Raw genomic sequence first — 10179 nt, forward strand, 5'->3', positions numbered from 1 at the left:
TGATCTAATATTCTAGTTTTAGTATGAGTGGATTGGTGCTTCGAAACTGAATTATGTCTAGAAAAAAGAAGAAAACCAAAATGACTGTGTATGAGACCTAGTGAGCTGGGTACTAACGAATAGAACAAAAAACAGAATACAAGCAAAGGAGATGAAGGGGTTAAAAAGTGAATACTGAATTAGAAACAGAGATAGTTTGGACTATAATGACGAATAGTTCTATTTAGGAAACAGGATCAATGTAAAGAGGTAGACCGAAGAAAATCTAAAAATAAATGATATAAATATTGGAAAAAAGATGGAAAACATCGCACCAAGCAATAGCTGTGGTAAAAAATAAGAAAGAAAGGAAAAGTTTATCCATTTGAAGAAACAATTGACGAAACTGAGGCTATATATACCTTTGGGAGGACGTTGATGATGAAGTTGATGATTCTGAAAAAGAATAATGTACATTAATAACATATATGCAACAAACAAAAGAAAAAAACGATAAACTTTCATAATTCAGTTCCTCATATTCAGTTAATTTAATAAACAAAATCTTGTTATAAGTAACTATGAAATAATGAAAATAATGTTTAGTATGAAACTTACGGTAATGGTTATAACTCACTTGATGAATTACAGCATTGTACAATGCTCCAAACATTATCTGCGTGAGTTATGACCTACATTATCATCCCTAAATATTATATTATCATTTCATTTTAGTGACGGAGGTGGTAGATCTGGTGTGTATTTATCGGTTGATGCTAATATGGAACTGGCCGAAGAGGAAGACAAGTTTGACGTATTCGGATATCTAAAAAAGCTTAGACAATCACGGAAAGGACTGGTCGATAATGTGGTAAGTCCACTTTAATGTATCTACTAGAAGATCCCTCATAGTTCTCCAATAAGCTCTATCACGTCTAGTAGTTGCTCAATACTCCGGAAAATATTTTGGAATATCGGTACTTTGACTTTTCTGATGAAGAAATTTATGATGTCAAATGTAGAATTTTACATCAAACTCGCAAATGAAATACAGCATTTATTTAAGAGAAGTGTTTTTTGCACTACGACAATGCTTTCATTGGATATACTTTCTGTTCCAAATTATAAGAAAATGGCTTGGTGGTAAGTGATTTAAAACAAATGGTAAGGTGATAATAGAAAAAAAAATTGATTATGTGTTAAGACTTCAAAAGAGATTGATATAATAATAAGATATAATTTTTTTATTTAATATCAAACCAGATTACGATGTATGTTTATTTGATTGATGATTCTGATATATACTTTTTTCTCCATGGCTTCTTTTTCTTTTTTATCCATGTTTTTTTGGTTTACTTCTATAATTATCATCTACTATTCTCCAACGTTTTTATTTCATTGTTTCATCTTTATTTAATACCTATAAATTCTTCGTTTTTTGCTTGTACCATATTTTTTACATCGTTTTTATCATTTTTATCGTCTTCTGGTTTATATTATGGTCAAGTATTTTAAATATAAATATTTTCTCTTTACTTAATCAAAGGCTGTGTCCAAATCTAGAAAACATAAATAAATTTCCTTATTTTTAGTTTTAGTTCTCACTACAATTGTAAATATCAAGTCGTTGGTGCTTCTTCAACTTCTAAAGCCACTAAAGTGTTTTCCACCTCATTTCTTAGCTTTTTCTATATTAATCTAGTCATTATTTTTGCTAATTATTTCACGGTAGTTTTTACAATTTCATTTGTTGCGACGTTGCCACTTTTATATGTATACAGTATAATGTTAGGTTCCAGTCTTCAGGTATTTTCTCCTGTTGGATTATCTCGTTTATTAATTCTGTTATTTCATATATACAGGGTGGTATTGGAATTTTTTTAAGTCACAGTATTATTTCCACGTCATCAACTGAATACACACCGAACTTTTTGCATAAAATCCCAGTACATTTCATCATCAGTATTTATATATTTATATTGTTCATTGTAAATAATTTTCTGTTTTTGCAGGATCAATATAAATTTATATACGACACTCTTGAAGAGCACGTGACTTGTGGTAATTCTTGGTTTCCTGTAAGCGAATTATCTCCTCGACTAAAACAAAAATCTCAGAAAAACCCTTTGACGAAGCTCAACGAATATCAAAGAGAATACATGCTAATTTGCAAACAGACGCCGAGATTTACGATAGGGGATTGCGCTGGGGGACATAGGGGAGACAACAGAAAGAAAAATAGAGATGTTTTGATTGTTCCTCGTGAGTAAACATCTTTTACATCTTATATATATTCGAAGTATACACAATGAGACTTGTAAAACTGTACATACTTCTACCATATTTCCATATTTAGAGGCCCTCAGGACATAAACGTTTTTCCATTGGCTATTCCACCCCCTTCTCTTCTTGATTCCAATACTTACAGGGCTCCAGGTGCTTCAGACAGAGAGTGGCGCCGATAACTGATAGTGCTGGCAAAGAAAGTAAAGTATGAAGTGTAGTTGCCACGGACACCGATTTCTTCTTTTTTCTCGTTGCTCTCTGTCAGCGAAAGGAGTGTCAGTATGATTATTTCCACCGTAGCCAGCAGCGCTGAGCCAGAGTACGCTGCAGAAAGGTATTGAGTATACAAAAGACAGCGCGCTGCCCTAATTCTGACGCTCAATAACCCTCAATCGGCAGAAAGGAAGGCGAAAGGAAATTGCCATATTCCTGTACCATCGGTGGACCCAACTGCGCCTCAGTGCCTCCTCAAGATGGGTCGCTGGACATGCACCAAGGTCTATGGTTACTGCACCGAAATCAACTGCTTCTACGTAAAAAAATAGAACTATGACGAATATCCTGATCATCCACCTTCTCTTTTATTGATTTATTGGTATGCTGCGTCAAGGATTATCGTATGTGAAAACAGTACCAATGAATAGATTTATCTAAAAAAAGTCGGAAGGGACTACTTGTTTTTTAACTTTCAGAATGATTAAGTTATATTCTGTGCTTTTCATGAAATAAATACCCATGCGACGTTGCATACGACTCCAGCTCCAGAAAACTAGATAGAAAAATCAGTCAATTTGGCCAGCGAACTCAAAAGAGCAAAATTTTGACAGCGCTATAAACTTTTCGCTTTCCAAGTCGGGAAAGTCCCCGCAGTCCTCCATCTTGTAATGCCAACTACCTCATCTAAAGACACCCATAATCGATCAAAAGTAATTGTCAATGGAAATTTTCCGAGAATTAAGCTTCGACAGCTCTAGAAAAAAATACTGTCGTGTGATTTTTCTAATTTTTTGATTTTCTGAAAGAGCATGGAATTCTGAACAAATACTGTAATTTTCACGGCTACACATTTTTTTTTCCATGTTATATTCTACAATTCTTGTTCTAATTAGTTAAGCTGGTGATCTTGGCGACCAGTTTACCAACGGCGACTCTCTGACGCTCGTATCTACTACACCCATGAGAAAGCCGAGAGATGAGATTAGAATTAATTACACAACTCTAAATCCATTTCCTTCTGTAACTATCGTTCATATTATGGAACGTTAAGTTATTAGGGAGAATTTAATTATTCATAAAACCGAATAAAAGAAAAATGAGAAAAATAATGATCTTTAGTAGGTTTAATACGATTACGTCATTTTATGTTTGAACAAGAATGAATTTTTTGTTCTTCTAATTTTGTTTTTATTTTCAAATATTCTCCAATGGTATAGATAGTGTCCACTGATTATTTTGGAGAAGAAGCAAAAATATTTGATTTAATGTGACATATAACCGTTCCACTTTACATTTGACAAAATTTGGTTTTCTCAATTTTCAGCTGACAACTTTCGACCGTACCTGACATCATTCCAAGGAAACAGTTACACAGACTACATCAATGCAGTATTTGTAGATGTGAGTACCTCTTAAACATATAAAATAAACTTAAAAGTAAATTTGCTTCGATAAGAAACAATGAATTTCTTCTACTTGGATTATTCGTTATTCAAAATAAACGCGTCATAGTTATAGAAAGGAAAATCGTGGTAATTTCACAATAATACAAGGGTTGCTACTCAAGTTTAGAGATATGGCAACATTGACGTGAAAATGTCATATCTGACATTGACATTTGACATTTTTAATGGTGAACGTACTCAGAACGTTTTGTCATACGAGTGCTATTTGAGTATACTTGAAACATTGATCTTGTAAGTTTCTTGCGATGATTTTATACGATTTTCGACGCGATTAAACACTTTTCTCTCATAGAACGATGAAATGTACTACGTGAGCTCGCGACATATAGAAAACTTATCTATTATAAATACTACGAATAAATTTATTCTTTATAAAAAATACTGCATGGTCTTAAACCAAAGACGCAGTCATCAGATATCAAGTTTAGCAGTCGTATACGTGGTTTGTCAAAAAATGTAATATTTTTTTAAGAGTAAAATAGCAAATATGGAATACCATTTTGCTTTAAGAATAATTCGAACGCAAAAAACAAAAAAAGTGGCAAAATATAAAACAAGACCCCATATATGATCAAAAGTAATCATATTAATAACAACAATATAGATCAAGTAAACTCAATTTACAAATGTAGTTAATGAAAGCTCACAAAATTCGCAGATTTAAGTATTAAACTCTGCTCCAGGACAGTCATAATGAGCCTAGATACTGCATATTATGTAATTTATCTAGTCTTCCACTAATATCGGTGGGAAAGTATTTTGAATAAAATATTTGGTGGGAATAGTTTTCACTGAGATTTCAGCCATTTTAATGGTTTAGTTTGATCGAATCGAATCTAAATGTCATGAAATATTTGTTTTTGAAAGGCAATACGTTGACTAATCTAAAAGTAGTTTGGGTAACTAAATTCAAACATGTCCGTATGAGCTAGACTGACGCCGAGCGTTCGGAGGGACAAAAACTGCTATAACTATCGAGGAAATTCATCAAATAATACTGGTTGGCCATTGGAAAGGATATAAGTATATCAAAATAACGCATTTGCCATTATACTGACTAAATTACGCTTGCGTTAGATATCAGCGCGTTGGGTGCCGCGTTCGCTCGCTTTGAACCAAAAGTACATCCGATGAACCTTTCCCAGCGTTTATTGAAACCTGGGCCCACTACCTCACTCATGAAATGAAAAAAACAGTCAAAACAGTAGTTTACAAAAGGCGAACCTGGTGAATTTGCAAAAAAAGCGATCCCAGCAACTTCTTCTTTTTTCCTAACCTCAAATTTTCTTTTGTAAAAGAAATATTTTCTTCTAACGAAGTATTAGAAAGATTAAAGCATCGCTGAACTAAGTGTCTACACTTAAAAGGAGAATGTATTGACGATTAAAAATTATTCTTGCTCTCTTATTGGACTCGTACATCTTATATACTGAATCCATTCCCATTTCAGGGTTATACCAAACCGAAGGAGTATATAGTAACCGAATGGCCGATTAAATCAACGTGTGGAGAATTCTGGTCGTTGGTATATGATTATGATTGTTCAGCTGTGGTTATATTGTGTGTACCTCCTCAACATTCTGTAAGTATATATTTTAAAACACTTATCAACTTCACACAACCATCCATGTATCGATTTCATCCATCATATCTATGTTAACATAGATACAATCATTTTATTGATCTCATAACATTAAAATGGAGCCTGTAGTCAATAAAACAAAATGTGGATTTGGTGCAAAATCAGCAACGTTAATTATTTTTTACTTTAATCATCGACTTAAGTTATCTCCTACATGTATTGTCTTTAATTCTAACTATTTTATATAGAAAATAGAGACCATTTCAAAATGAAAACCCTTTAAAAATAACCTAAAAATAATTTAGTTCACATCGAATGTTACACGTTCTCAGGTCTTTCATTTTTTGTATGAAGGTTATAAGAAAGTCGAATGAATAAATGAGTAACCCATAGTGGTGGGATAACGAAATAGAAGAGGAAATCATAGAAAAACAAAATAGATAAAATAGTGCGATAAAATAAAGAACGAAGAAGCAATAGTAAAAAAAATAACCCAGAAGAAAAATGAGCTGTGGGAGAGAACTCTCAGAAACTAAATATCTACTTGGGAAGGGAAAGAAGCTCAGAAAGCTAGAAACTTTTGATATGAATGACTTATATAGGAAGACAAAAGTGGGAACAAAACTTTATGAGTATATTAATTAAAAACAGAGCAGAAATCAACATAGAAAAAAGATATAGTTTCGTCCGCACTAAGGGTTAATCAAAAAGAAATCGAGGAAGTATTTAGGTCCCCGAAAAACGGAAAATTTCCCAAACCAGGCGATTATCCTGGCGAACTAATTGAAACAGAGACACTATACGAACATTTCTATGATGTTGATAATCCACAAGAAAGGCAACAGACACCAATGCGAGAAGAAGAGTTAGACCACGAAGAAGCTGGAAAGAGGCGTGGATAAGTAAATGTAAAAAAGAAAACTAACAGACGGAATAGAGACAGATGGCGGTTAGAGATAGGAAGACTTCGGAGAATGTTGTAAACATCAGAAATATTATACATTCATACTTGAGATATATGATGAACTCATCTCTATTTGTATTTGAATAGTTGCGAGTTAATATTTAAACGCAAATAATACGTTTTTTTTTTATTTTTAGCAACAGTTTCCAACGTTTTGGCCAGAATATAAAACATCAAAGAAATATGGTCCGGTATTCACCATAGATTATGTATCACACAATCATTATCCAAACATTAGAACTTTTGTTTTCCAAATTAATAAAAAAGTGAGTTTATTTATGAGGTTATAATAAATTCAGAATTAATACGAACTCCATCTTTTTCTACATAATCATCATCATTTTTTTTTAATTTTTAGATAGTTTCCTTGACAGAATTAATGGCAGGTGTTAAAGCTCCTCCAAAGAAAATTCAACTGTTCCAGTTGACTTGTTGGCCTATGGGTCATAAAGTGCCTACTTCGACGAATTCCCTCGTAGAACTTATGAATATTGTTGAAAAATGGAGGCAAAGATCGGACTATGGACCTGTATGTGTAGTTTCACCGTACGTAATTTTTTTTAATAACGTTTCAATGTTCAAAAAATCGAATTTCTAGGTTATGTGCGCGACGCTACTACCCATTTTAATTTTTAAATTTTGTCTTTTTATTACAAAAATATGGAAAAAACTAACAAAAATACACTAAAGATTTATATAAAAAATAAAAACAAACAAATTAGTTATTTATTTTATTTTTCGTGTTTTACTAATATATATCCTAATACAAATCAATTCATTGTTGAGTTATGTTTAAGGGATGGCAGAGGCAGATGTGGAATATATTGTGCAGCAAACGCTTGTATAGAACAAGTCATACAACATGGTGAAGTAGATGTATTTCAAGCAGTTAGGACCGTCCGAAGACACCGACCTCAACTGATTGAGAATATTGTAAGTATAAGAAACAAGCTTGAGTACAAAGAACTGAATCGATATGTTCCACGCACTTTTGAGAACGTCTGACTAAAGCTTCTATGCAACAATTTAAATACGATGCATCTTTAGAGTCAAAATGCTCGTAAGTCACCTGTTAAATTTCATTGTTGCTGTTAAATATTATACACCTCAGCTGAAGGTCACGATAAAGTACACTCGTTAACAAAAAAAACTGGAACACGACTACACGAACTAACTTTCATCGAAGACGCAATTCCCGAAGAAGAAGCGAGATCGGGCCCTCATTGGTATTCAAGTCCAACAAGAGATCAGAGAAACGCGATGAGTGACTATGAGTGCCTGGATAGTCAGCAGAAGACTTAAGGCAGCTAACTTCAAGCCAAAAAGGTCTACTGGCACCAAATTAAGCCCAGCCCACCGAGCAACTCGTTTACTATTTGCACAACACGTTAATTGAATGGAGAACGCTAGGGCTCCGTTCTCTCCTCATCCAAAAGCAGATGGTGCCTGTATGGTAGCGATAGACGAGGTTGAGTCGACAGAAGACCTAGAGAAAGATTGACGCATTTTTGCATAAGAAAACGTGTCTTTTGGAGAAGGTTCCTGAATGGTTTTTGGGGGCTTTTCAATGGAAGTAAAAACAGAGTTGGTTTTTATTGAAAGTGGTGGTAGATATATAATTGATATATAGAAGATATTTGCAGGATTTGTTCAAGGCAGTATTTACAGGATGTTAAAATTGCGAACACGTAGCCCTTAACTTGATTCATATCGAGCATTAATTAAATTAAGAGGAAAGTTCAGGCTAGAAACCCTGCACCAGCCACGAAATCAGACCTCAAAAAGGCGCTCATTGAAAAATAGAATAGCCTCAAACATAATTAAGTAAAGAAACTTATTTGATCCACGATAAAGCAATTGGAAGCTGTTATTAGAGGTAGCACTAAATACCCAAAGGAATATTTTGAACAAGATTAATTCAAATCTTCTAGTGCCTTTATACTTTAGAAGCCAAGGCTACAATGTAACTTTAACCTTTGTATAATCTGACTTTTTATCTTTGTTTTTAGTGAGATAATTCACCATATATTTCGATCACACCTCGTATCTTCATTCTAATCAAACTTGATTGATGACTATACATAGTTTTTGTTACTCTTTCTACCTATAGAAATACGTAAGATTCAAATGAAGTGCCTCTCCTGTACACTTTTTTGTTTTTATTTCTGCTTACTTAATTTGTTCTTCTTCTTGTTTTAGACTGAGTATAAATACTGTTATGATGTAGTCCTCCATTACGTCCTACACTACTTGCAAAAGGATCTTGAAGAAATGGGCTCGAAGCAGAAATAATTGGATTCTTACAGTCGAATAGAACCACGGATGTCTCATGAAAACACACCAAGAAGGAAATAAAGAGAAAACGTATCGAATATAACTGAAATATTGTGTCCAAAAGAGGTCCAGCTTTATATATGCATTTGTACTTTATAAATATATATGGCACAAACTGAGGTTTTAAATTTGCCTTATTTCTGTTAAACCAAATTAAGCACTAAATGTTTATATTTATTATGATTAAAATATTTGAATTGAATTTTTATTTATCTTCCCTACATACTTGAAACCAATGAACCTAAAACTTATTATAAGGAAAAAACTTCAAGTCTTGTAGTTGCTACATTTATATTGAAATATTTATAAGGATAAAGACTGTAGCTTGTACAAAGAATTACACTGTGTTAATCCATCAAAGCTACTTTGGTTGAAAATCATTTGCAGCTAGTGGTCCAGTTACAGAGTCCTCATGATTTCAGTAGCTTAGCTTGAAATTCTTACATCATAACTACTACTACAATTTTGTGAGTTTGCTAAAACTCTTTCTTCTATTGTCTCAAAATTTCACTTCACTTACTCCTTACCATCAATTAAAACTGCAAGTTTTCAGGTTCTCTCGAAGATAAAACTGTTTCTAAAAGTTGAAATTTAAAGTAATAGAAATGAAAAAAATGTATTTCTATGTAGAATAAGGTATTACTCTGGTGCCCTGCTAATTTGCGATGTTTCTTGGAATAACAGTTTATTTCTAATACTTCATTTACTTTTTATTATAAATATAGGGTTATATTGATATGATAGGTGTGTTCCATTGTATAATTTGTTTCCAAGCTACGTTCTAAATTTTAACATATTTACCACAGAAATAGAATATTTGGTTGTAGAGAAAATAAAACTATATTACAACACAACAGCGAAAAATTCATCTAGAACAAATACGGTGTATAACTAAGTATGTTAAGTGCGATTCTTCATAGACTAGAACAATCTTATCTTTGAAAAATTAGTAATTCCTTTTACCGTTATGTCAATAATCATGTGAAACCACAGAAATTGCATTTATTTACGTGTGGAAATTTGATCCAATTACCTCCGAATTATGCACTATAAAACGCTCCGACCGAGTAAGTTCAAAAATAAGTCCACAAACTGCAATAAAGAAGAAGAATGATCACGTAATATTAACATAACCTTATAGTACATATAAAATCAGACGAATAAAAACAAAGGGAAATATTTGAAATCTAATGTTTAGAATAAGAAAACCTAGATATCTAACAGGGGCTCAAATATTTGTTGCGTCTGCGTTAGGTATTTTCTCCGGTTTCTACATTTGGAAACCTGTTTTCACTTCCGAAAGGTACGATAGGTTAACTGCAACTAAACTACAAAAACCATCTGAAGAAACT

General features: G+C 33.0%; 1 protein-coding gene across 2 annotated transcripts in view; it reads left to right on the forward strand.

Moving 5' to 3' along the window:
- Nucleotides 1–9029, forward strand: part of LOC130449402 (receptor-type tyrosine-protein phosphatase kappa) — a 59572-nt gene extending 50543 nt beyond the window's left edge. For both annotated transcript variants that reach the window (XM_056787207.1, XM_056787215.1), the window contains exons 9-16: nt 715–850; nt 1992–2241; nt 3806–3882; nt 5398–5529; nt 6631–6759; nt 6852–7039; nt 7291–7426; nt 8693–9029. In XM_056787207.1, the coding sequence (XP_056643185.1) occupies nt 715–850; nt 1992–2241; nt 3806–3882; nt 5398–5529; nt 6631–6759; nt 6852–7039; nt 7291–7426; nt 8693–8785 (1141 nt within the window). In that variant the 3' untranslated portion in view covers nt 8786–9029. The remainder of the gene's footprint in view (nt 1–714; nt 851–1991; nt 2242–3805; nt 3883–5397; nt 5530–6630; nt 6760–6851; nt 7040–7290; nt 7427–8692) is intronic.
- Nucleotides 9030–10179: the final 1150 nt, after the last annotated feature.

This window comes from Diorhabda sublineata, chromosome 1 (genome assembly GCF_026230105.1).
Source record: "Diorhabda sublineata isolate icDioSubl1.1 chromosome 1, icDioSubl1.1, whole genome shotgun sequence".
NCBI classification, from domain to species: Eukaryota; Metazoa; Arthropoda; class Insecta; order Coleoptera; family Chrysomelidae; genus Diorhabda; species Diorhabda sublineata.